This window comes from Capra hircus, chromosome 25, assembly GCF_001704415.2.
Source record: "Capra hircus breed San Clemente chromosome 25, ASM170441v1, whole genome shotgun sequence".
Classification (NCBI taxonomy): Eukaryota; Metazoa; Chordata; class Mammalia; order Artiodactyla; family Bovidae; genus Capra; species Capra hircus.
The window spans coordinates 24,878,618-24,905,617 of NC_030832.1; the positions used below are offsets into that span (position 1 = coordinate 24,878,618).

The window sequence follows — 27,000 nt, forward strand, 5'->3', positions numbered from 1 at the left end:
GCAGGTCTCTGGGCCCTCACGCTTCTCGCTGAGCTGAGACCCTCGGGGACATCCCGGGTCTCGCCTTGCCACCTCCGCACCCTGGGAGCCTCAGTTTTTACATCTGTGAGAAGCGGCGGCTCACCACCTCCCCGCCTGCCTTAAAGGTCAAGACCGTGAGGCCTGCGGGGGTGATGTCACCGTCCAGAGGAGGCGACGTCACCCCGGTGGCCCTAAGTGTCTCGCTAACAGGCGACCTTTGGGGAGCAGTGGACCTAGCCCCCGGGGGCCCGGCCCCCCCCCACCTCTTTCTCCCTCCCGGGGGGAGGAGCCGGCCGCTCCGTGGGCGGGGCCTGCGGGAGCGGCTCACCACATCCTCCCCTTCCTCCCCACCCTGCGCACGCGGCGGGGGCTCTGACTGCAGACGCCGCCTCTGGCGGACCCGCCGGCGTCTCTGCCAAGTGACTGACGGGCTCGGGGTCTGATGGTCTCCCTGCTTCTTCCTGAGTGTGACTGACAGCCGCGCAGCTGTCTGTCTGCCTGCGCCTCCCTGCCTGTCTGCCCGGCTGGCCAGCCGTCTGTTTCTCTTGACTTCTGTCTGTCCGCGTCGTCTGCTCTCTGTTCACCGCCGGTGCAGCGGATCGGCCCCTGTCCCGCAGCCTCCGCCTTCTGTCCCTGTGTAACCTCTTTGGGATGTAACTGATGGTCGCCTTTGCCTCTGCCTGGCCTGCCTGCCCGGAGCCCACCTGCCATCCGCGGGGGTGACAGGTCCGGCCCTGCCTGATCGGTGGCTTGGGGCAGGTTGCAGCTTCCCACCCCAGACCCCTGCCTGTTCTCCCAGACCCCCATTCCCCTCCACATCCCCCCAATACCAAGCCCAGCGGCCACCCCTGGGAGCCCACCGGACTGCCCGGAGCCCAGAGAGAATGGATTTCTGAGAAAGAAGTAGAACAGCAGGTAACTCATCTCCAGCCACCCGCTCTGGGGGCAGGCGGGGAGGGGACCTCCTCTGCCCGGGAGGACGCACAGGAGTCCTGTGCCCTCATCACACCTGGGGACGGTGAGACCAGCAAGGTTAAGCTGGAGTCTCTTGTTCCTCCCAGCTCAGGGTGACTGGAGTGCCTTTCTGTAGATCGCAGGAGGCCGCAGGACAGAGAGGCAGAGGCATGGCTGAGATGACCCCCTGAGCTGGTGGAAACAAGCCTCCAAAAGGCAGGGGCTGGGGAGGGCATGCTGTTTCCAGACTGAACATGATGTGATAGTCACCGTGGTTCTGGGCAGCTGAGCTGGGCAGAAGTGGGCATGACTGTGATCAGGCCAGTGTGGGGAAGGGAGGAGACATTGACTTTGTACCAGGTTCTGTGTTTTATCTCCTTTATTTTGTCTAAATCCTTTAAGACAGGTTGGTGTCCCCATTTTGAAGATGAAAACTGAGGCAATGAGAAATAGAGTGGTTTTCCCAAGGTGACTCAACCATTGCGTGGTTGGGTGGGCAGGTGACTCGGAGGCTGGTCCTGCCCTCCACGCTGTCTCCTCTTCCTTCTCAAGAAAACACAGGGGATGGGCGGCTGGTGAGAGGCAGACTGGTTCCGTGTGTGTGGAGGAGAGTGGGGTGAGGAGGCTTGGGGAGGCTGAGCCTTGAAGGATGGGTTGGATTTTGACTTGAGAAAAAGGGAGGAAGGAAGGAACAGGCATACAGGCTCTTGGGCAGAGGGGGACTTGATGCCTGGAGGGAAATTTAGGATGCAGAGGACTCAGGGCAGGGGAAGGGGCATTAAAATGTCAGGGGTTCCTCCTGCGAGGACATATGCTTTCCCCAGGGGGAAAGCGTGGGGCTTTTAGAAGCACATGGTAGAGTGGGGGAAAACCTGGAGGGTTCAACATCCAGCCATGTGGCTTTCTGGCTGGGTGAACTTCCACGAGTTTCTCTGCTTTTTTCTAACTTCATGGAGCCTTGGTTTTCTCATCTGTGAAATGGGCAGAATGGCAGCTCCATCTTCATAGATCTGGTTGTGAGGATTCGAGGGCATGACATAGATAGGCTGTTGGCTGGGGGTCTACCAGGGGAGAGAATTTGCATCATAAGAAGCCGAGAGTCCGTGGAAGAGAAAGGCCAGTTTCCAAGAGTCAGGGAAGGTGCAGCGTCACACTCAGGAACCTGCAGTCTTGCCTCCTTCAGCCCCCTGGGTTGTGGTCCTCCCAGGCCGGCTCTCAGCATGTGACAGGTGCATGAAGCTCTCCCATCATCCTCATGACCCCAGGTGAGGCTGCTGGCCTCTTTCAGCCCATTTCACAGATGAGGAGACTGACGCTCAGTGGGGAGAAGCTTGCCCCAGATAGCTGTGACTGAAAGGTGCAGAGGTCGGTTTGGAACCCCAAGGTGACAACCCGCTAGACAGGATAGCAAAATAGCAAGAGCCATAGCCTGGGGCACCTTCTGAGAGTGGGGCATTGAATCAAGGGGGCTAGGCAGACCCCAGAGGGGGAGCCTCTGTCACCTGTTCCCCTGGTGGGTTCAGCAGAAATCCTGGTCCTGCCTGCCCCACACCTGGCAGGAAGTCTAGAACCTTACAGCCTCGTGGAGGAGGAAACTAAAAGCCCTTATGTTAGAAGGTGGCTGAGACCTGGGGCCAGGAGAGACAGGTGAGCAAGATGAAGGATGCATCCCAGGTGCTTCAGGCTCGCACCTGCCCAGCAAAGAAGAGAAGGGGGTTGGAGGTAGGGATTGGAGTCTAAATGGGGAGAGGGAGGGGGCTTGCAGGAGGAGGGGGCCAGTTTAAGAGAAGACAGAACAGGTAAAGCAGGCCACTGGAAGCTTTGAGTGGGACCAGCTTCTCTGCAGCGTCGGGACCGTCCTGGGGCCTCATAAATAAATGAATGAAAGGAAAGGAAGGGAAGAGCATCCTTCCTCCCAGTGAGAGAAGCCAGTGCCTACAGGATCGCCAGAATGATGGCCTGGCTTCTCCACACAGCTGGGAGGTCTCTGCAGTCCACTGTGGGGCCTTGGATCTGGCTCACTCACACTGCCAGTTGTGCTCTGGGGCTTTGGAAATGGTCAGACCTGGGGTTGAGTCCCAGCTCCATTACTTAGTACCTTTGTGACCTGGAGTTAGTCACTTAACCTTTCTGAACCTTCAGTGTCCTTATCTGTTACAGAGAGATAAGAACGCCTATCTTGGTTTGCTGTGAGGTTTTACTCAACATGGGGCTTCCCTTGTAGCTCAGTCAGTAAAGAATCTGCCTGCAGTGCAGGAGACCCAGGTTCGATCCCTGGGTTGGGAAGATCCCCTGGAGAAGGAAATGGCAACCCACTCCAGTATCCTTGCCTGGAAAATCTCATGGACAGAGGAGCCTGGTGGACTGCAGTCCATGGGGTCACAAAGAGTCGGGCACGACTGAGTGACTAACACTTTACTCAACATGTGTTTCTGAAACACTGTCCTAGGTCCTGGGGATTCAGTGATGCTCAGACAGAGCCAGTGCAGTTATGAGGGGAAACTTGCAATGGCTCATGAGAAATAGTAGCTATTATGTTTTACTTTAGATATCATTGGTAATAGTTTTCTCATTGTTACTCATTATCAACACTTGGTATATCTTCTGGCATATACCCAGCCCTCAATGAAATGATAATTCTTATCATGACTCTACTCCCCCCTTTCTCAGATGGGAAAACTGAGGCTCTGAGAGGGGTAGAGGTTTTCTAGGGTCACCCTGGGAGTCATGTACAAGCAGAGGGAAGAAAACTGTGAAGACATGGGAAGGAACATCCTCAAGGAGTAGGCGTCTTCCCCTCATCACAGTCCCTTCCTCACCTGCTTCTTCTTTCCCTGCCCTTCACTGCACACCAGGGCAGGGGAAGCGCGGGAGCAGAGAGGAGCCCCACCCCCACTTCATGGCTCACAGGTGCCCCCGCCTCCACTCCTCACTCTGGCGCCCCGCCAAAGGGACTTTTTACTACTGCTCAAATGAGAGCTCTGAGTAAACTTGGAACTTCTGAAACAACCTGAAAATATTCCCCGGGGTGTGGGCAGAGGCCCCTCTGAGGGCCCTCGGGTAGCCAGGACACCTGCCAAAGCACCCCCGACCTGGCCCCCAGCCTGCTGGTCCTCCAGCCCCCAGGAAGGATCAGGCCACTCCAGTTGTCCCAGTGGATGTGGGGCAAACACACCAGCCTGGCTCCATGCTCAGGCCCTGGCCCTCCTTGCTGTGTGATTCTAGGCAAGCCTCTGGGCCTCTCTGGGCCTCTATTTCCTCATCTGCCAAGAGGGCTTGATGATGTAACCTGGGACGAGGGCCTGCAGACTTTCTGCAGTATGAATCAGTAACCCCCAGTCTACTTTGGCCAGGGCCAGGCAGGCTGGTGGGGGCTTGCTGGGCAAGGACGAGGACAAAGGGCAGGTTGCCAGCCCCACACCCACCCCCCACCTCATGACTTCAAACAGCCATGGAGCAAAGCATCCTTTTTTTTCTTTGCCTTACAACCAGCCCCTCCTGGCAGGCGTGGTGGGGTGAATAGGGCTGGGGCTACAGGAGCTGAGGCAGGTGGCACAGTCTGGGTGCGGTCACCCAGCATGGTGGAGGGCAAATCAAGATGGCACAGGCAGGAAGAGCCTGCTGAGAGCAGAGCATGTACCTCGGTTGGCAGAGTTTGCACAGGCTAGAGGCAATGGCAACCCACTCCAGTACTCTTGCCTGGAAAATCCCATGGACGGAGGAGCCTGGTAGGCTGCAGTCTGTGGGGTCGCTGGGAGTCAGACACGACTGAGCGACTTCACTTTCACTTTTCACTTTCCTGCATTGGAGAAGGAAATGGCAACCCACTCCAGTGTTCTTGCCTGGAGAATCCCAGGGACCGGGGAGCCTGGTGGGCTGCCGTCTATGGGGTCACACAGAGTCGGACATGACTGAAGCGACTTAGCAGCAGCAGAGAAGTTCCAGTAGGGAAAGGCCGGTTGGGCTTGGAAAACCTGCCTGGACCTGGGTTCATGGCCCACCTGGGAGGGGCAGACAGACTAAAAGGGTCTACAGGCTGCGAGGTGGCCCCGGCTAGTAAGGCCTTTCCCCTCGTGTTCGGCAGCTACTGATTAAGCTGCAGATCAGGGTCTCAGCACACCTGTCCTCAGACACCGGCCCTTTGCTACCACCTCCCTCCCCCAGATATGTAGAAAAGCAATTCCCATTACTCACACTCCAATGTGCCCAGCACCAGCCTCACGCTCCCTCATCTAGGCCAGAGTGAGTGCCCCCATCCTACAGATGAGGAAACTGAGGCCCAGAGGAACGAAGAGCCCAGGATCCCACTGTGAGTTAGGGGCTGAGCCTCCTTCCTGATCCAGGGCCACCAGCCTGAGAGCTCTGCTTTAAGTAAAAACTCTCTGTGTGACCCTGTGCAACCCACTGTCCCTCTATGACAATTTCTTTCTTTTATAATTGAATATATTTTTGGCAGGACTGGGTCTTCTTGGCTGCACGGGCTTTTCTGTAGTTGCGGTGAGCGGTGGCTACGCTCACGCTGTGGCACACAGGCTTCTCGTTGTGGTGGCTCCTCTTACTGCGGACTACGGGCTCTAGGCCTTTCTGGCTTCAGTAGCTGTGGCCCGTGGGCTCAGTAGTTGCGGCTCCCGGGCCCAGCCGCCCTGTGGCATTGTGGGATCTTCCCGGACCAGGAATCGAACCCATGTCTCCTGCATTGGCAAGCAGATTCTTAATCATTGGACAACCAGGGAAGCCCAGAAAGCATTTTCTTGCATTTAGTCACTCATGTAATGAGTGCTTTGAGCACCTACTATGTGTCAGACACTGGTTAGCCATTGACATTCAGCGGTCACCAAGAAACACGTGGTTCTTGCCTAGAAACTGCTCAGAATGTTGCCAAAAACACCATGAGCGGTGTTCTCTGAGGGGAGGATGAACCCTAGAAGAAGGAGTGACTCATATGCCTTGGAGAGGGCAAAGAATTATGAAGGGGATGACATTTGAACTGGCTTTTGAAGCTGGGAGATCGGAGATTGGAGAGTTCTGGTGGCTGAAACAGCAGGTGCAAAGGTGTGGAAGGAAGCCAGATGCACGGGGGTGTTGTGAAGAGGTCCAGGTGTCAGAAACCTGGAGCACCCAGAGTCCGGGATGAAGACTAGGGGCAGAGGGAATGTTGGGGACACATGCTGACATGTTTTGAATGCTGAGCGAAGGAATTTAGGGCTTTCTCTGAAGGTGTGATGGGGAGCCACAGAGAGTCAGGCTGAGGCCTGGGTGGGAGGAGCCGCAGCTGGAGGCACAAGGTTGGGGAGGAGGCCACGGGGAGGGCATTGGGCAGAAGTCCTTGGAGACCAGCAATGGGCTGGAAGCCGTCTTCTGTGTTCCTTCTTGGGAAGTCCCTCGGTCTTGACACTTCCCCTTCTGGCGACCTGTTGGCTCTTGTTTCTGGCACGGCTGGGGAGTCCCTCTACACCCATCTCGTGTCCTCTGGGTCCCTGTGGGAAACGGGCCTTTTTACTTTCCCTCTCACCTTTTACTTTCAAGACCCAGTCCCCACCTGGGTCACACTGGAAATTATGATCGGCTTGAGGATCTGAAGGAGTCCCATTCCTGAATTATCAGTGAGCGAAAGAAGAAACAGGGAAATCAGGACCTTCGGTTCTTTTCAGTTTGGGGAGGTTGTAAATAAGGCTGCCGTGAGCACCCTGGTATACATCTGCTTGTATACATGTATATTTTGCCCTTTGGTGCATAATCTAAAAAAGGACTTCTTGGGTCTCCTGTTTAGCAGAAGTTTTCCAAAGCGATTGTACCAATTCACATTCTTTGGAGAAGACTGAGTAGAGATTAAGAGTTTTGATTACTTCCTATCCTTTTTTAGCACTTGGAATTGTTTCGTTTTGCTTGTTTTCATTTTAGTCATTCTGGGTTAATATGTAGTGCCCTCATATTGGGATATACATTTGCATTTCTTTGATGAGCTATGATTTTAAGCACTTTTTAACATGCTTTTTGCTGTTTGGATATCCTCTTCTAGGAAGTGTCTGCTTAAGCTTTTTGTCCATTAAAAAAAAAAATGAGTCCTGAGTTATTTATTTATAGTTGCTTTGTAGGAGTTCTCTCTATATGTTATATAGAATTATAGACATAATTGTATATATTATACATTTATATATAATATATAAAATGTGTAATATAACTATATGAAAGAGACTACAGATGTAGATACAAGCTCCTATTTCAGTTCTTTTCTATTCTCCTTCTTTTTTCAAGTTCTCTTTTTGTTTGTGTCTTTTATAAGTGAAAACTTTTCTAAATTCAAAAGATATTTCCATTGGAGAAAAAAATGGAATTATAGTGTGACTTATTATTGTCCCTATTTTAGAGAACAATGAAAAGATTCCAATTTAATGAAGGTAGCTTTCTTCATCAAACCAGATATCTTCTTTAACATGTGGCAATTTATCTGACACCTCAGTGTGTTAATCTATTATCTCCTGGTGCATATTTTTATAGATTCTAGACTTATGCAAAAGGTAATTGTAGAAGTACTTATTTTCCTTTTGAAAAGTAATCTGCAAAGATACTAGGACACAAGAAGCATGATTTGTTCACTATTTGTTCATGATTCATTCACTATTTCTCCATACTTAAAAGTTTTTTAGTAAAAAAAAAATAGTACATAAATTTTGCAGTGTGACTTATAACTTAAGATGAAACAGTTGACTCAAAATAGAGGTCAAAGTAGCCTTTGAATGTTGATACTAAATCATGTATCAGTTAATTTTTACAAAATTACTTAATGTAACATCTTTTGGGCCACACTGTGCATGAGAGATCTTAGTTCCCCAGTCAAAGATTGAACCTGTGTCCTTTGCAGTGGAATCCCGAAGTCTTCATCACTGGACTGCCAGGGAAGTCCACATTCAATTTTTTAAAGATAAATTTATCAGAATCATACATTGCTATTTAAAATTTATATCCTCTATATAATTGATAGTTTATTTCATAATTTTAAATTCTCTCTGGTTTCAGTGGTGGTGATATAAAGTTAAGTATTTTTTAATAAAATATTTATTTATTTGGCTGCACTGGGTCTTAGTTGGAGCAGGCAGGATCTTTAGTTACAGCAGGTGAACTCTTTGGTTGCAGCATGTGAGATCTAGTTCCCTGACCAGGGATCAAAGCTAGGCCCCCATGGGGAGCTTGGAGTCTTAGCCACTGAACCATCAGGGAAGTCCCTAAAGATAAGTATTTTTAAAAGCTGTGTCATTAGAGAAAATGAATTGTATTCAAGTGTCAGTATATTTTAGTTTCTGCAGCATTCCGTTCAGTTCAGTTCAGTCGCTCAGTCGTGTCCAACTCTTTGCGACCCCATGAATGGCAGCACGCCAGGCCTCCCTGTCCATCACCAACTCCCGGAGTTCACCCAGACTCATGTCCATTGAGTCAGTGATGCCATCCAGCCATCTCATCCTCTGTCGTCCCCTTCTCCTCCTGCCCCCAATCCCTCCCAGCATCAGAGACTTTTCCAATGAGTCAACTCTTTGCATGAGGTGGCCAAAGTACTGGAGTTTCAGCTTTACTCAGTCTTTTGACTGAGTAAATTGCTGAAAGCATGTGGTTAGTATTTTTGACATATGTTTTGAACAAAAAGACATCAGTAAAGCTAGAATAAAATGCAATACTCAATGTTGGTGTACAATATAATTTATGTAGTAGTCTACATAAATTGAATTTATGTAGTTCATAAATTCTAATTTATGTAGTTCATGAAATTTAACCACACTGAATAAGATGCTTTGGACTTATGCATTGCAAGTACATAACATTAAAATAAATTTTTGCTTCTTTTTTATTGTGGCTTTTGCTCAATAATGCACCATATATTTTTTCTTTTTACCGTTCAGTTCTTTTCACCAATTCTTCCCACCCCCACATCTTTCTTCTGGCAAACATCAACCGGTTCTTTCTGCATCTATAAACTTATTATTCTTATTTTTGGATTCTACATATGAGAGATCATACTATATTTACCTTTCTCCATCTTTCATATTTCACTCCATATTTCACTCAGCATAATACCCTCAAGGTTCATCCATGTTGCCACAAATGGCAAGATTTCTATTTTTCATGGCTGAATAATATTCCACTGTATGTGCACATCACATCTTCTTCATCCATCCACCTGTTGAAGGACACGAGTTGTTTCCAATCTTGTTTATTGTCAATAAAACTGTAACGAACAGAAGGGTGAAGTGTATCTTTTTGAGATAGTGATTTCATTTCTTTTCAGCATATAACCAGAAGTGGGATTGCTAGATCATGGGGTAGTTCTGTTTTTAATTTTTTTAGGAACCTGCAACTGTTTTCCATAGTGGCTGCACCTAATACACTCCCACCAGCAGTGCACAAGTGTTCCCTTTTCTTCATATCCTCAGCAACACTTGTTAAAGTCTTTTTGATAATAGCCAGTTTTTAGCAGGTGTCACATGAAATCCGCAATCACATTGTGATTTTGATTTGCATTTCCCTGGTAATGAATGGTGTTTAACATTTTTCACGTACCTATTATCCATCTGTACGTTCTTCCCGAAAATGTCTATTCAGATCTTCTGCTCGTTTTAAAGTCAGATTGTATGAGGTCTTTATTTTGCATATTATTCTCGTATCAGATATATGATTTTCCAATATTTCCTCCCACTCAGCAAGTTGCCTTTTCATTTTGTTGATGGTTTTCTTTGGAATGCAGAAGCTTTTTGTTATGATGTAGTCCCACTTCTCTCTTTCTGCTTTTGTTGCTGTTGCAACCAACATAGAGGTCTGTTCAGACTTTTTATTTCTTCGTAAGTCAGTCTTGGTAGGTTGTATGTTTCTAGGAATTATCCATTTCTTCTACATTATCAAGTTTGTTGGTACAGGGTTATTCATAGTTGTATCTTATCATCCATTTTGCTTCTGTGGTATCTGTTGTAATGTCTCATCTTTCTTTTCTGATTTTAGTAATTTGAATCTTCCCTTTTTCTTAGTCTAGCCAAAGGTTTGTCAACTTTGTTGATCTTTAGAAGTATAATATATTTTTATATTGGTCTCAAATTCATTGCCCTTGCTGAACAGTTATTACCTAGTAGTTTATTTACTAAGTATCTGAACTTAGTAAAGACAGTCTGAACTTTTAAGACAGTCTTTTACCATTCCAATCCTTATAATTTTCTAATATTTATAAATTTATTTATTGTTCTGGCCTTATTGCATTGAACAGGACCTTCAGTATAAGACATCCTTGTCTTTTCCCTGCCTTGGAGGATAACGTGTTCAGTATTTGACCTTTTGGGATGTTAGCTGTGTATATTCTGTGTGTGTGTGTGTGTGTGTGTGCGTGTATGTGTGTGCTCCTCATCAGATCAAGAGAATTCTTTCTATTCCTGGTTTCCTGAGAGTGTTTTTAAAATCATGAATAAGTATTTCAAATTATTAAATGTCACATTAAAGTTATGAAATTGTCATATAGAATTTCTTTATTCTGTTAATGTGGTAAAACAGATTACTGATTTTCAAATGTCAAACAGCCTTTGTATTCTTGAAATAAACCTCATGTAATAATGGTGTATAATACATTTGTATATATTAATATCAGATATGATCTAATATTTTGTTTTCAGTTTTTGTCTGTATATTTGTGAGAAATTAAACTATAATTTTTATTTTAAAGTATTGATTTCAAGGTTAGGTCTTTAATTTGTGGTGACTTCATTCACATTTTATTGAAAATGCTGATGTGTTTAGGATTCAGTGTACCTTCTTACTGCTTGTTTTTCTTTTGTCTTATCTATTCTTTGTTCCTTTTTCTTCTTCTTTGTCCCATTTTCTAAATGAATAAAGTTTTAAAAATTATTGTTCTGTGTTTCCAATTAGTTTGTTATACTTTCTTTTGTAACTGTTTCAGTGTTTTTCTTAGAGATTATAGCATCAGATTCGAATTTTTTGAAGTCGACCTTATACTAAGGGGTTTCCTGGTGGCTGAGATGGTCAAGAATCTACCTGCAATGCAGGAGAACCTGGGTTTGATCCCTGGATCAGGAAGATCCCCTGAAGAAGGAAATGGCAACCCACTCCAGTATTCTTGCCTGGAGAATCCCATGGACACCTTATATTGGTACATTTATCACTTTCCAGACAATACAGTGACTCTTTTTTTTTTTTTTTTAATACAGTGACCTTTATCTTTGTTCACTTCTTCTTATATTTAGTAACCATGGTAATGTATTGAGTTGGCCAAAAAGGTTGTTTGAGTTTTTCCATAACATCTGAATGATCCTTTTGGCCAACCCAATGTTCTCATTCTGCATACAGTTTAAACTTCATAAGACATTAACATTATTATTTTCATTAATTAATATTCATTTATATTTTTAATGTTCTATTACTCTTCATTCCTTCCTACAGTAAATTACTCCCCCTCTGAGATTATTTTTATGTTGCCCCCAAAATTCGCTTTAGTATGTCATTTGATGCTGGTCTACAGGTGACAAATTCTCTCAGCTTTTTTTTTTAATGAAAAGTAAAGCTTTATTTTGCCTTTATCTAAAAATATTTGTAATTAAGGTCTGATTCACATAGCATAAAATGCACTCTTTTGAAGTACACAATTAAGTAGTTTTTAGTATATTTATAAAGCCATGTGATCATCACCACTATCTAACTGCAGAACATTTTTGTTTCTCCAGAAAAGTGCTATGCCCTCCCTGTTCCCCCTCCCTCCAAAGTTCCAGCCCCTGACAACCATGAATATACTACCTATCTGTGGATTTGCCTACTCTGGACATCTCATATAAACAGAATCACACGATATGTGGCTTCTTGTGTCTGAATTCTCTACTTTAGATTCTAAAGGCGCACCCAAGCTTCAACATATATCAGCACTTGATTCATTTTTATGGCGGAATAACATTCCATTGTCTGTGCAGACTACATTTTGTCTGTCCATTCATCAGCTGATGAACATTAGAGTTGCTTTCAGTTTAGCGCTATTACAAATAATGCTGCTATGAACGCCTGTGTAGAAGGGCTTTCTTGTGAATATGTGTTTTAAGTTCTTTTCCCTATATGCCTAGGAGTCAAACTGCTTGGTCATGTGGTGACCTTATGTTAACTATTGGAGGAACTGTCAAAACGGTTTTGCATAGTGGCTGCACCATTGTACATTCCCATTAGCAATGGGTGAGCGTTCCACCCTTACATCTTCACCCACGTTTTTTATTTTCCATTTTTAAAAATAGCCATCTAGTGGGTGTGAAGTGGTACCGCACTGTGGTCCTTATTTGCATTTCCCAAATGACTAATGATGATGAGCATCTTTTCATGTGTTTAATAGTCATTAGCATATCTCCTTGGAGAAACATCTATTCAAATCTTTCACACAGTTTAAAATTGGGTTGGCTTTTAGACCTTCAGAGTTCCTTATATATTATGAACACTAACAAATATATAGTTTGCAAGTATTTTTCCCATACTGCCTAGTGGCTCAGCTGGTAAAGAATCCACCTGCAGTGCAGAAGACTTGGGTTCGATCCCTGGGTTGGGAAGATCCCCTGGAGAAGGGAACAGCTACCCACTCCAGTATTCTGGCCTGAAGAATTCCATGGACTGTATAGTCCATGGGGTTGCAAAGAGTCGAACACGTCTGACTAACTTTCACTCACTAGGGATTCCCTGGTGGCTCAGAGGGTAAAAAGTCTGCCTGCAATGTGGGAGACCTGGGTTCCATCCCTGGATGGGGAAGATCCCCCTGGAGAAGGAAATGGCAACCCACTCCAGTATTCTTGCCTAGGAAATCCCATGGATGGTGGAGCCTGGCGTGCTACAATGCATGGGGTTGCAGAGTTGGACACCACTGAGGGACTTCATTTTCGCTTTTGCATATTGTCTTTTCACTATTTATTTATTTAGCCGTGTCGTATCTTAGTTGCCGCACACGGGATTTTCCGCTGGGGCGCACGGACTCTCTAGTTGTGGTGTGCGGGCTTAGCTGCCCCTTAGCATGTGGGATCTTGGTTCCCTGAACAGTGATTGAACCCGCATCCTCTGCATTGCAAGGCAGATTCTTAACCACTGGACCGCCAGGGAAGCCTCTATCTTCTCACTTTCTTGATAGTGTATTTTGAAGCACAACAGTTTTAAAATTTGAAATCCTTCAATATATTTGCCTTTAGTTGTTTGTGCTTTCGGTGGCATGTCTAAGAAACTATCAATGAATTCAAGATTCTCAAGATTTACTCCTATATTTTATCTTAAGATTTAATTCTACCGCTTCATACTAGGTCTTTGATCCATTTTGAGTTGATTTTCATATATGGTGTGAGATAGGAGTCCAACTTTATTCTATTTCATGTGGCTATCCGGTTGGATGAACACCATATATCTTAAAGACCGCTCTGTAGTCCTAGAATATTTAGCGGGAACCGTTTTTGTTTGGTTGTTTACCTTGTTTCATTTGATTTCCTTGGTGTGGATTCTTTAAGATGCTGCATGTACAAGGCCATACCATCTGCAAACAGAAATGCTTTACTTCTTTCTTTCAAATATGGATGTCTTTTGTTTCTTTTTCTTGCCTAATTGCCTTGGCTAGAACCGAAGCATTCAGCACAGTGAGAGTGGGTATCTCTGTTTTGTGTTCTCTGAATGTATCTATTTATTTTTGGCTGCTGGGGCCTTGTTGCTGCATGGGCCTCTCTCTAGGTGCAGCGAGTGTGCACCGTTCTCTAGGTGCAGCAAGAGTGCACAGTTCTCTAGCTGCAGTGGGCGGGCTTCTTCTCTTGCAGCAGAGCATGGGCTCTAGGGCGTGAGGGCTTCGGTAGTTGTGGCACGTGGGCTCAGTAGCTGTGGCTCCTGGGCTCTAGAACACAGACTCAGTAGGTGTGGTGCGTGGGCTTAATTGCTCCACAGCACGTGAGATCTTCCCAGATCAGGGCTCAAACCCATGTCTCCTGTACGGGCAGGCAGATTCTTTACCACTGAGCTACCAGGAAAGCCCTGGACATCCTTGTTTAACAAAAGTCATGAGAGGCAATGGCATCCCACTCCAGTACTCTTGCCTGGAAACTCCCATGGACGGAGGAGCCTGGTGGGCTGCAGTCCATGGGGTCGCAAAGAGTTGGACATGACTGAGCGACTTCCCTTTCACTTTTCACTTTCCTGCATTGGAGAAGGAAATGGCAACCCACTCCAGTGTTCTTGCCTGGAGAGTCCCAGGGACCGGGGAGCCTGGTGGGCTGCCGTCTATGGGGTCGCACAGAATCGGACACGACTGAAGTTACTTAGCAGCATGAGAGTAGACATCCTTGTCTTGTTTCAGATCTTAGAGGGAAAACTTTCAGTTTTTCATTATTAAGTATGATGTTATAACTATGGGATTTTAGTAGATTCCTTTATCATATTGAGCTTGCCTTCTTTTTCTGAAGGGTAGTTTTTTGCTGGATATAACATTCTAAGCTGGATTTTAAGTACATCTTTGTCTTAAATTTTTAAAATTGTTTTTCTATGATGTGCCTAGATGTGGTTTTCTTTGTATTTGTTTAGGGGAGGGGTGGTTATAGAACTCCTTGAATCTGTAGCTTTAAGTTTCTTGTTAGCTTTGAAAAACTCTTAACCAGTTTCTCTATCATTGCTTCTGAATCATTCTCTCTCCTCTTTTTCTTGACTCCAAATACATTTATGTTAGATCTTTTCACAATGTCTCATATGTCTCTTTTGATCTTTACTGTATTTTTAAACATTTTTTTCTCTGCATGCTTCAATCTGATTATCTTCTACCAATCTTTCAGTTCACCAATCCCCTCTTCTGATTTTTTAATCTGTTGTTAAATCCATCTGTTGCTGCTTCTGCTAAGTCACTTCAGTCACATCCGACTCTGTGCGACCCCATAGATGGCAGCCCACCAGGCTCTGCCATCCCTGGGATTCTCCAGGCAAGAACATTGGAGTGGGTTGCCATTTCCTTCTCCAACGCATGAAAGTGAAAAGTGAAAGTGAAGTTGCTCAGTTTTTGCGACCCCGTGGACTGCAGCCTATCGGGCTCCTCTGTCCATGGGATTTTCCAGGCAAGAGTACTGGAGTGGGTTGCCATCGCCTTCTCCAAAATCCATCTGTTATGTTCTTGTACATCTCAATTATTGTGTCTTTCAGCTCTCGAGTTTCTGCTGTTAAATACATTCCGTATTTCTGGTGGAATTATTGAACACATTGATCATTGTTGTTGTGGTCTAGTCGCTAAGTAATGTCCAGCTCTTTTTTGACCCCATGGACTATTGCCTGCCAGCCTCCTTTGTCCTTGGGATTTCCCAGGCATGAGTACTGGAGTGGGCACCATTCCCTTCTCCAAGGGATCCTCCCTACCCAGGGCTCAAACCCACGTCTCCTACATTGGCAGGCAGATTCTCTACCACTGAGCCATCTGGGAAGACCAATCACAGTTATTCTAAATTCTGTCTAATAATCACTTATGTGTCTGCTTCTGGTTTTGTTTCTTTCTCTTGGCTTTTGGTCATTTGGTACTGTTCTCTGGTTTGTCCTGTCAATTTAATTCAATGCTGGACATTGTGTATGAAAAGTATGGAGGCTTTAGATGAAGCTAAGTTTTTCTGGATAGGTTTTTTTTTTTTTTTTCTAGTTGACATATAGCTTATAGGCAGATCATCCTGATGCAGTGAAGGCTGAACTATTTCTGATTTTTTTCTGATTCCCAAGGCATCTTTTTTTTCCCTCTGAATAACTGGGTATTTATCGGGGCCCATTTTTCTTAAACTTTGATTCTCTCCTTAGCCCTGTGACACTGGCAAAATCTCTTCTTAGTTTTCTTAGCCTCTTACCAGAAGCTTTCTGCTAGGTTTCTTGGAATGCAATGATTTGGCAAATTATTTACGGGGACATTGCGTGCAGAGAATTGTCCTTCTCTCTGGCACCCTGGCTTCTCAAGTACTATCTTACTTGGTTGCTTTCTCATGCTTTCTAATAGTTTTTTTCTTCTCCCTTCCTGCTTAGCAGTTGTTCTTAGTAAGAAGGTTAATCAGTTACCAACTCCTTCATCATAGCCAGAAGTGAGAGTGTCCTTTCACATTTTATTTTATAATTCACTTACATTTAACATGTTATGAAATAGTTTGGACATACACAAAAGTATAAAGGAAAATACAATCAACACCATTCACTCAGTTTTACCAAACCATTGAGATGGCTGAAGATCCCCACCTGATCACATCTCCATCCTAGTTTACACTCTTCAAAGTTTGATGTTTCTCATCCCCTTGAGTTTTTTCTATATGTTCAGGACACATGGATATTCACCGAGACAATATGTAGAGCTTCTTTACGTGGTGTTGTGTAAAGACATGGGCTTTCCCAATGGCTTAGCAGTAAAGAACCCACCTGCAATGCAGGAGCCGCAGGAGACTGGGGTTTGATCCCTGGGTGGGGAAGATCCCCTGGAGGAGGGCATGGCAACCCACTCCAGTATTCTTGCCTGGAGAATCCCATGGACAGAGGAGCCTGGTGGGCTACAGTCCATGGAGTCAAAAAGAGTCAGTCATGACTGAAGTGTCTCGAAAGTGTGACATAGATAGTGTTATTATGCCTGTGTTCTTTTCTAACTTACTTTTCTATTTCTTCAGAGTCATTTGCTTTTTTTTTTTTTTTTTTTTTGGTTGCTTGGTTTTTTGTTTTTGTTTTTCTGCAAGAGTCATTTGCTTTGTTGTGTGAAGCTATGATTCATTGCCACATTGGGTGAGGACACCATGGTTTATCTTTCCATTCTTTTGCTGACGGAGATTTAGCTTGTTTCCAGTTTTTCAATATTCAAGTCAACGTTGTGACAAACATTTCTGCCTCGGCTTCTTGTACACATGTGCCAGGGTTTCATCAGTAGTATACTTCACAGTGAAATTGCTGGCTCTTAGGGCAAATACTTGTTCAAGTCTGTCAGACCATGCCAAACTGTTTTCCAGACCAGTTGTATTAATTTACATTTCCACTAGCCATAAATGAGAGTTCCCATTACGCCACGTCCTCAGCAGCACGTGATATTGTCAGACTTTCAGTTTTTACTAATCTGATAAAATTTAAATGGCATGTTATTGTGGTTTTCATTTGCATTTCCCTGTTGACTATGAAGTTAAGCACTTTGAATTCTCCATAGCACCTGCTTCCATCTGACTTCCTCCCCCGAGTCTGCCCCACATCCCCAGACTCTCTTGAAATTTGGCCAACTTTTAGTCTGAATGACCATAACCTCAGAAATCATCTCTAGGCACTGGAGCCTTGTGGATAAGCACTTCTTTAGGGCTCTGTCCCATCCAGGACTGTGCTGGAGGGCTTCATATGTACTTATGCATTTAGTGCCTGCAACAAAGATAAGAAAACAGAATCAGAGAGGCCAGGAACTTGCCCAGCGTCACACAGCTGGCACCTGGCAGATCTTAGCCTGGTGCTCTTCACTCCTTGTAGGAGGCTGCGGGGCACCCTCTGTCCTTCACTCAGGAAGCACACCTGCTGGTCTGGGTGCACCTGGGGAGTAAGCAGCTGTTGCCGTCAGGAGTCCGCTGAGCAGGAAGCCCCATAAAGGGATGGATTCAGGGCAGGAAGGGCCATGGGACTGGGAAGCCTTTGTACTCAGTGCTGTGGAAACCAGAGGAGATGACTTGAAGACTTCATCATTCAAGGCTGATGTTTCCCAGAACTTGAGTGGCTTGTTTTAGATGGTTTTAAATATCCCTGGACCCCCTAGGAGAGAGTGAGACCCTTTTCAAATTTCTTTGGCTCCTCTGATGTTGACGAGGTGGTTGTGGAGGGGGAGAATCTCAGTTTGATGCTAGTATGTCTTCCACACCTCTCTCTGATACTCTTTAATCTCCCTTTTTAAACAAAGGCAAACTAGATCTCCAACTCATCAGAGTCTTAAGCAAGGAATAGTGTCTTGCTAAAACTCAGTTTCTGTCTTTTGTTTTCCTTGTATTCAGGTTTTACATTTCATTGCGTTTTGTTTCACGGTGAGTTGGTTAGTTTAAGAAACATGTCTACAGTGCCTACTAACATGCCAGGCACTGTTCCAAATGCTTTAAAAACACTGACAATTCTCCCAAGAACTCTATGAAGTAGGTTATTAATATCTCTATTTTACAAATGAGGACTCAGAGGCCCAGAAAGGTTAAGTAAACTCCCCAATGTCACACAGTATATAGTCAGCAGTGCTGAGATTTAAACTGAGGCAGGCTGGCCCCAAGTCTGTATTTTCACCACTGTGGTGCATACTGCCTCTCCATTTCATGCTAGTCACCTGTTGAAAGAGGGCTTCCCTGGTGGCTCAGTGGTAAAGAATCCGCTTGCAATGCAGAAGGCGTGGGTTCGATCCCTGGGTTGGGAAGATCCCCTGGAGGAGGGCATGGCAACCCACTCTAGTATTCCTGCCTGGAGAATCCCACGGACAGAGGAGCCTGGCAGGCTACAGTCCATAGGATCACAAAGAGCTGGACACGACTGAAGCGAATGAGCACGCATGCATGTACTTATTGATGGTCTGATTTTCCATTTTGAGATGTTTATTGGAGCAAAAACTATGGAAGCAGATAAAGAGAAACAGCAAGCAGATCACAGCACTGGTAAGAACCTTGAAGGCAGTAAGTGGCAGGAGTTCTAGAACATTCCAACATAGCTTCATGGACACCGGGATGGAGCAGGTGGGCCATGAAGACTGAGTGAGTGGAGGGAGGGGGAAGATGTCTAAGAGGCAGACTCAGCACAGGAACTTGTCTCATGCAAAGGCAGGGAGGCACGAGGGGGCCTGGGATGCTGGGGACTGGTGAGTAATTCAGAGCAACTGGCCAGTAAGAGCAAGAATCCAACCCCCTGGACAGCACTTTACGGTTCACAGAGCACTGCGGCCTCTGCTTTCCCACTGACTCTTCTTAACTGCCAGGTGCCATGTGCGTTCCTATCCCTAGTTTAGAGATGATAACTGAGGTCAGAGTTAGAAAAGGCAGAGAAAAGCTATTATTTGCTCCAAGATGCTCTGGCCACAAATCTGGGGCTCTTTGTTCTGTTCTACTATTTCAGGTATCTTAGATAGCAAGCCACAGAAAAAGGAGTCTACCAAATAGGTGGGGGGTTTTGGCGTATGTTAAATCCAGGTGTGGACAGCAGGTACAGCTGGATCCAAGCCCTCAAGTGCTGCCATGGGGACTCTGGGTCTGTATTTCTCAGGACTGAGATTTCTCTAAGAGATGATAATGGAGAAGGAAATAGCAAGCCACTCCAGTATTCTTGCCTGGAGAATTCCATGGACAGAGGAGCCTGGCAGGCTATAGCCCATGTGGTCACAAGAGTCGGACATGACTTAGCAACTAAACCACTACCATCAAGAGATGACAAAGATAGCTACCAGCTTTTAGCAGGCATCCAAAAGATTACCTCTTAATAGAGTTCTAGAAGAAATTCCAAGATCGCTCTCATTGGCCTAGCCTGGGTTGGTTTCTGTGTCTGATCCCTTCACTCGACCAGGTGGGTGGAGTGCTTTATTGGTCAGAGCTGGATTAGGTGCACACCCTGGTTCAAGTCAGCTTCAGTTTGACGGGCTGTTCATAAAAGGGGAAGAGATGCCTGGAAGACAGAAGCAGCAGAAACATCCTCTCCTTCCCCAGGGGCTTGTTTGTCATTGGTGCAAAGCTGAGGAATGAGGGACCTTGAAACTGGCAAAGATCTTGTGCTTTTTCCTGTGGCCCCAGATGGAGCCGCTGGGAGTGATGTGGACAGAGCCAGGCCAGGCCCTGTGCCGAGGCTGGAGTCAGAGATGTGGGCTCACCAGTGAGGGGCAGACACACACTCCACCTTCTCTAATGGGAAGCCAGACCCCTAAAGTGTGATGATCAGACTTCCTCCAGGGCGTGGAGCCAGGCATGAGCAGAGCTCCTTAAAGCAGATTTAAATACTATCTGTGCCAACATTATTTTATTTTAACAGTGATATTATTCATTTTAAAGTGTGTTGGGGAGGGAATTCCCCAGCGGTCTGGTGGTTAGGACTTGATGCTTTCCCTGCTATGAGCCCTGGTTCAATCCCTGGTCAGGGAAATAAGATCCCGCAAGCCAGGTAAGGAGGCCCCCAAAAAAGTGTATTGTGGAAAAAATGCACAACTATGAACATTATTGCTTAGGTTGAGGTTGGAGTTAAAATTTTAAGAGTTCATTTATAGAAAATAAACAGTAGTATACATGATCTACAAATATGGCCAACTTTTTGAAAATGAGACATTTAAGAACTTCCTGGCTGGGTCACTCAGGGAATCCGTCCATTTCTGGTGCTCTAAAAGCCTGTATCCATCGCTATTTCTTGAGCGTTTACGTGTCAGGGGCTCTGCCAGGGGCCCAGCAATTCTATAAATGGAGTCTTTGGATTCTTGTAGGCATCCTGGAAGCAGGGTTTACCATCTTTACTTATAAGGCTCAGAGAGGGGAAGTGTCCAGCCCAGAGTCCCACAGCTGAGCCTCTCTGTGCCCTGCACCACTGCTGACTGGTGACTTGTTAGGGAGTTCAGAGGAAGCTCTCCTGGGGGCCAGAGTAGGATCTGGGGAACCCAGGCTCAGGGATGGCATCCGGAAGAAGCCACACATGTGACCTGGTCCCTGCGTGTGTCAGTCCTCTGGGCTTCAATTCCAGCTACACTCTTGTCTCTGGGGTCAGTCTGGGTGGGGTTCCTGGACCCACTGGTCTCTGACTGGTACCGTCCCATGCAGGCACAGAACTGAGGGTAGAGCTGGCAAAGTGCCAGTCTGGTGAGTTGTTCCTCTGCCCAGGGTACCAAAGTCTGCTTTTCCTGGACAGGTTGACTCGGGTCTCCAAAGAGGTCCCTTCTCAGTCTCACACAGATCAGGGTGAGTGATCAGGGTGAGTCCAGGGCACCTTCATGTGCTCAGGCTGGGTTCCTTGGTGCTTCCTGGTGGGCTCCCCCAGGCAGGGTCTGTGGTTGAGTTACCGGGCTAGGCTTATCTTAGTATTAGGTAGTGATCTCCTTTGTGGTCTAATCTTGGATTTGTTATTCAATGAGAAGCCAATTCAGGGAAACGTGGCATGCTGCAGTCCATGGGGTCGCAAAGAGTTAGACACAACAGAACAACAGCAACAAGAAGCCAATTAATTGGGCTAACAGCAACATGGGGATTTCATGGGAAGGAAATATCTCTGCTTATCAAATACAACTTTCCAAGCCACTTTCCCTTTTCTTATCTAGATGGATAAACACACACACATCATGCTACAGCAACAGGTTTATCGGAATGTCTGAATAGCGAGCTCCTCCCCATTTCCATCCCTCTCTCACTTGTGACTGTGCTGAGTGCCCAGGAAGAAGGCGGGGGAGATGTGGGGAGGGACCCCAGGGGTGCAAATTGGCCACTTCTCAGGGACAGGAACCCTTGGGAGCAGCCACGTTCTCCTCAAACACTTTTTTTTTCCCCTGAAACAAATCCAAGGAACTGAGAGGCAAGTCTTCCAAAGGAGGGATGCGGACCAGAGTGGGGCAGTTTAGGGCCCCTTGGTCTCTGGACCCTAGGCTCACCCTCTCGCTGTGTGTCTCTTCCAGGCTCCGGGAGGCAGCATGCCGTGTGCCTGGGCTGCGACTTTGCTCCTGCTAATGTTCCAGGGAAGTAAGTAGCTGCCCCGAGGTCTGCAGGTGGGGAGCGGCCGCGCTAGCCTTGTGGGCTGCAGAGCGGGGCTAGAGGGTCGGAGCCTGTAGCATCTGTCCACTTACAGCTGACACAGGTGCAGTAGCCCTCTCTGCATCAACCAGAACCCATCCAGCCAGCGAGCTCCACCATCTAGAAGTGGTTCACGCAAGTCCCACGTGGTCCAGCCCACCGTCCTGGGTCTCCAGGTCTCACTGGCTGGGGAGGCTGGTTCGTGGGGAAGATGAAAGACTTCATCCTTCATCTCCATGGCTCTCTGCGTTGGCCAGCTCCCAGTTCTTGGAGGGAGGAAGTCCTGCCTGTGGTCTATCCTCGTTTCTCCTCATCTCCTAGGAGATGGTTTTCAACAATCCCTGGGTCCACTGCTGGCACTGATATTCCCCAGAGATGTTAAGCCCTGAGCTGGGAGAGGCCAGGAGTTACACTTGGGGGCGGAGTCGGGGCTGAGAGATCCAGGAAGCCTGCCCGGAGGAGGCGAGACACAACACACAGGCTCAAATAGAGGCTGGAGGGGGCAGGCTGGCGGGGGTAAGGTTGAGGGGGCGGGGCCCTCTGCCGCGACTCTGCTGACTCATGGGCATTTCTCTCCGGTTTTTACCGAAAGACCCAGAGCTTCAAATAGCTCCGTCAGGAAACAGATGTCAGGCTCCTTTGTTTTTCCTTTCTGAGTGGTCAGCAGCCCGTCCTGGCTCTAAGGGGCCTTTAGGTCACCCGCTGCCTCTCCCCACCCCGCGGGCATAAACTCCAAGCCCCTGCTGTGTCCCGGGCGCCGCCGAGCCGCCTGTGAAGTTCTTGCAGCCCTGAGAAAGCTAAGGCTGAGAGCGTGGGGGCAGGCTCATGGCCACACAGGCACGCAGTTGCGGAGCTGGGATCGGTTCCCAAATCTGCCCGATTCCCATGGTCTTAACTGCTTTTACTGGGTAAGTGCCTCGTGCAGGCGGCGTGGGCTGCCCCAGCATGATAGCATCTAAATACCTCCACACACACAGACACCCTCGAGAAGCCAGTGTCCCCAGATTAATAACAGGGACTCGGAGCTGTTGTAAGTCATGTGTCCACTTTCCGTGGTTCCCACTGCCTCCCACATGCTGTGATAACCCTGTGGGGTGGGGATGGGGTGGAGATGGGGTGGGGGTGGGGGTGGAGGGAGGGTGGCCCTGGGGCTCTCTGCCCAGGGCTCAGGGTGCTGACCAGGTGATTGGGTTTTTACTCCTTCTGGTCCCTGATGCCACCTCCATGCTAGTTTCTGGGACTGCTGTCCCCTCCTCAATGTTTCATTCCAAGTTTGAGACAAACCTTGCCCCTTGGTAAGGGCTTCCCAGGTGGTTCAGTGGTAAAGAACCCACCTGCCAATGCAGGAGACTCGGGTTTGATCCCTGGGTCAGGAAGATCCCCTGGAGGAGGAAATGGCAACCCACTCCAGTATTCTTGCCTGGGAAACCCCATGGACAGAGGAACCTGGCGGCTATACAGTCCATGGGATGGCAAAAAAGTTGGACATGATTTAGTGGCTGAACAACAGTAGCTGTCCCTTGGCGGCCTTGAGCTTACCGAGGAATGGCAGCCCCTCTCCAAGCTCTGGAGCCCTGAGAGAGAATAACCAGGATATGAACCCAGAGAGGACACGGCCACATGGGTTTGGGTCCTGCCCAAATCTGTCCTCTTTTCTCCACAAATTATCTGAACTCGCCCTTCTGTGCCCACCAATGGGCCCTGTGTTCCTCCCCAAAGGACGCCTCCTCCTAGAATAGGATTGGTTTCCACATCTCAGATCCCTTGCTAATGCTGCCGGAAGCCTTCTCAACTGTGCCAAGGATTCTGAGGCCACACACCGCTGGAGGGAGTGCCGTGATCGATTAGCCATGTCTGCCATGTGTGCGGATGTAAAGACCTAGCGGAGATTAGCTTCTGCCTTTCCTGGGTTTCATTAGCCCAGACCACAGAGAGAGACGAGGCATAGCCCAGTCTCACAGCCTCAGTATCCTCATCTGTAAAATGGTGGAAAGGAGAGTGAAAGTCGCTCAGTTGTGTCTGACTCTTAGCCACTCCACGGACTATACAGTCCATGGAATTCTCCAGGCCAGAATACTGGAAGTGGGTAGCCTTTCCTTTCTCCAGGGGATCTTCCCAACCCAGGGATCGAACCCAGGTCTCCCACATTGCAGGCAGATTCGTTACCAGCTGAGCCACCAGGGAAGACTGTAAAATAGTGGTGGGATTAGAAATAAAAGCTGTTTCCAGCAACAATGCTCTTGGCTCCGCATCCAGCTTCTGAGCTAGAGGGAGCCCTGGGAGGGATGTACTCCCACCCTCTGAATCTTCATTAGTCAAAGGAAAAATAGGAAAAGGCCACAAAGAATGAATCCACTTAAAAGGGGAACGGATTTCTGGTAAATAGTAGGGATGTGGGGGTGGGGGAAGAGCAGTGTTGGCGCTTGAACTTACAAAACAAAACCGAGCTAAAACTTAAGTGGATTTTGTCAAACATTTACCAAAATTTAAACTGTGGTTGGACCTATATTTTTAGACCCAAAGTGAAGCAATTAACATTGGAGGTGGACGAGTATGAAATCTTCCAACAGAATTGCCTGAGAGGGCCAGACCTGTGCCACTCTGGTGGTGGTGGTGCTTTGGGTAATAGGATACATACATTTTGGCAAATATATTCAAGGGCTTCTCAGCTTTCTGAGGCCTTCTTGCTCTCTCAGAGCACTTCCAGGTCACCGAGGTCTTTGTCCTGTCTGAGACCAACTGCAGGGAAATAGAAGGCTCCTCCTTGTCTCTCATTGGCTGTGTGAATCCCTCTCGTGGGATGTGCAGATTCATCTGGCATCTGGGGCATTCAGGATGCGCCACCTTGAGAGGAAGGCTGACCAGGAGGGATGATGAGCTGGTGTCTGGACACGGGGCTTATTGGGAGAGCTCATGGTGGGGACCTGCTTAGTTTAGGAATCTCATCCTCACAGCTAGCCTCAAAATTTTGGGGGGCTCAAAAACAGAATTGTCAGGTGGCAAGAACCCCCGTTGCCCAAGTCTTTCATCTCAGTTGCCCTTGAATCATCATATTCATCATGGCACAGGGACCCCTGCTTCCCCTCACCATCCAGCCCTCAAGGGGGTTAGGAGGTGGCGAGCCCTGCAGCCCCCACTCTACCCCCTCACCAAGGCCTCTGTCTCCCTTTGACTCTCCAGCCTGGGGCTGCTCCAACCTCGTCTGCTACACCGATTACATCGAGACTATCACCTGCATCCTGGAGACATGGGCCGGGCACCCCGACTCGCTCACCCTCACCTGGTAAGTGGCCGGGCCTCGCTAGCTCTGGGGATGATATTCAGGGTAGCCCTGGAGGGCTGGGATGAGGCAGGACCACAGAGACCTCAGATTGAATTGGACCGACTAGGTGCCTGGCAGGTTTTGTTGTTGTATAGTATTTGTGTCTGACTTTTTTGCGACCCCATGGACTGTAGCCCACCAGTCTCCTCTGGATTTCCCAGGCAAGAATACTGGAGTGGGTTGCCATTTCCTTCTCCAGGGGATCTTCCCAACCCAGGGATCGAACTCACATCTCCTGCATTGGCAGGCAGATTCTTTACCACTGAACCACCAGGGAAGCCCTCCTAGCAGGTAGTTAAGCAATCTAAAAAATATCTACCACTGCATAGGGGTTCACTCAGCCCTTTCACCAATAGCACTTGGTTTCACTGTGGGCTGAGAACCATGATCTGGGACCAGGAGCTGAGAATCACTGACTGTGGTCTGGGAATCAGTCTGCCCATCTTACAGATGTTCACACAGGGCTCCTGGGACTTGTCCAGTAAGCAGGGCTACAGAGACCATACTCTCTTGCTCACACAGGCCTGACTGTGGTTTTGAGACTTCAGGATGACCAGTTTCCCATCACTGTCTTGAACACTAAATACATGCCCCACATCCAGCTATGCTTCACATGAATCATCACTTCTGATTCTCACAATTATTACTCCCATTTTACAAATGAGAACACTAGGGTTCAGCGAGGTTATGCAGTTTGCCCAAGGTCACACAGCCAGTGAATGGTGGAGCTGAGATTCAAACACAGGCAGTCTGACTCCAAGATCCGCGGGTCCCTGTTAGTGCACAATGCTAAAGAAAACATTGTTCATTGCACTTGTTAAAGAATGGTAAGGTGTATTTTTTTTCACTTTACGTTTTAAAACAGAATGAGGAGTTCATGCTTTTATTTTATTTATTTATTTTTAAATTTAAAAAATTAATTAAAATTTTAAGTAAATTTAATTAAATTTAAATTTAAAAAATTTGAAAAAATGCTGTTCTGGTTCTTCGTTGTGATACATGGGCTTCTGTCTAGTTGCAGTGCATGGGCTCAGTTGCCTCATGGCAACTTAGTTCCTGGAGCAGGGATCAAACTCACGCCCCCTGCCCTGGAAGGAAGATTCTTAACCACTGGACCACCGAGGAAGTCCCGAGGCAGATTTTATTCAAGACCATCATGATAGGTGTAGGGGCCGGGGGTTTTGGCGTGGGGAAGAGAGATTGGGCTCAAACAGAATTCAACAAGGAAAACTGGGAATTTATAGCCAAGGAGAAGGGCAGTGAATGGGAAAACACTTAAGAGGAAACATCAGGGGTCGGGGGGAATTCCAGATAAACTGACCCGAACTGATGGCAGCCCATTATGATCAGACATCACCTGGGTAATGGCTGAGGATGAGGAAATTGACCAGTTATGAAGGATGGACGGTGCTGGCTAAGCTGAGTTAGCAGGATTCTTGCTGAAATTAGCCAATGCTCCAAAGTCAGCACCTAGTTGAGGAGAGAGTTCCAAGGAGCCTGAGCTGAGCCTGGTCAAGGAGAGTCTTTGTCAAGATACTGCTCAGGATAGAAAACAGGTGGTTTTCATTCTGTCATCACCAATTCATTCGTTCACTCACTCACTTCTTCAGAGCATACTTATTAAGCTCTTGCCAGACATTCGCAGGCACTGGGGGCTCAGTGGAGCCCAAGACTGACAAAGTCTCAGCTGTCCTGTAGCTGACACACTGCAGGGAAGACAGACAATAAACACGGAAACAGCCAACAGGGTACGTTCTGAGACTGCATGCTTTAAAGTCCAGGAGTCTTGACCCTGGAGTAGAGAGTCAGCAACGTGGGGGGAGAGCGGCTTTAGCCAGGGTGGTCCGGCCAGGCCTTTCTGGGTGAGAAGGAGGCAGTCAGGGAGCTGGGGAGAGGACATTCCAGGCAGAGGGTAACGCACGTGCAAAGGTCCTGAGGTGGGGACAGGCTGGTGAGTTTGAGGAATAGGGAGGAGGTCAGTGT

The 27,000-nt window shown here is 47.3% G+C and overlaps 1 protein-coding gene across 2 annotated transcripts in view; it reads left to right on the forward strand.

Moving 5' to 3' along the window:
- IL21R (interleukin 21 receptor) overlaps positions 388-27,000 on the forward strand; it is a 36,056-nt gene continuing 9,443 nt past the window's right edge. Inside the window, exons 1-3 of one of the 2 annotated variants that reach the window (XM_005697627.3) lie at positions 388-936; positions 21,581-21,644; positions 24,876-24,978. In XM_005697627.3, the coding sequence (XP_005697684.1) occupies positions 21,596-21,644; positions 24,876-24,978 (152 nt within the window). In that variant the 5' untranslated portion in view covers positions 388-936; positions 21,581-21,595. Of the gene's footprint in view, positions 937-21,580; positions 21,645-24,381; positions 24,979-27,000 lie in introns of those variants that run through there. The other variant, XM_018041047.1, reaches the window with a different exon arrangement.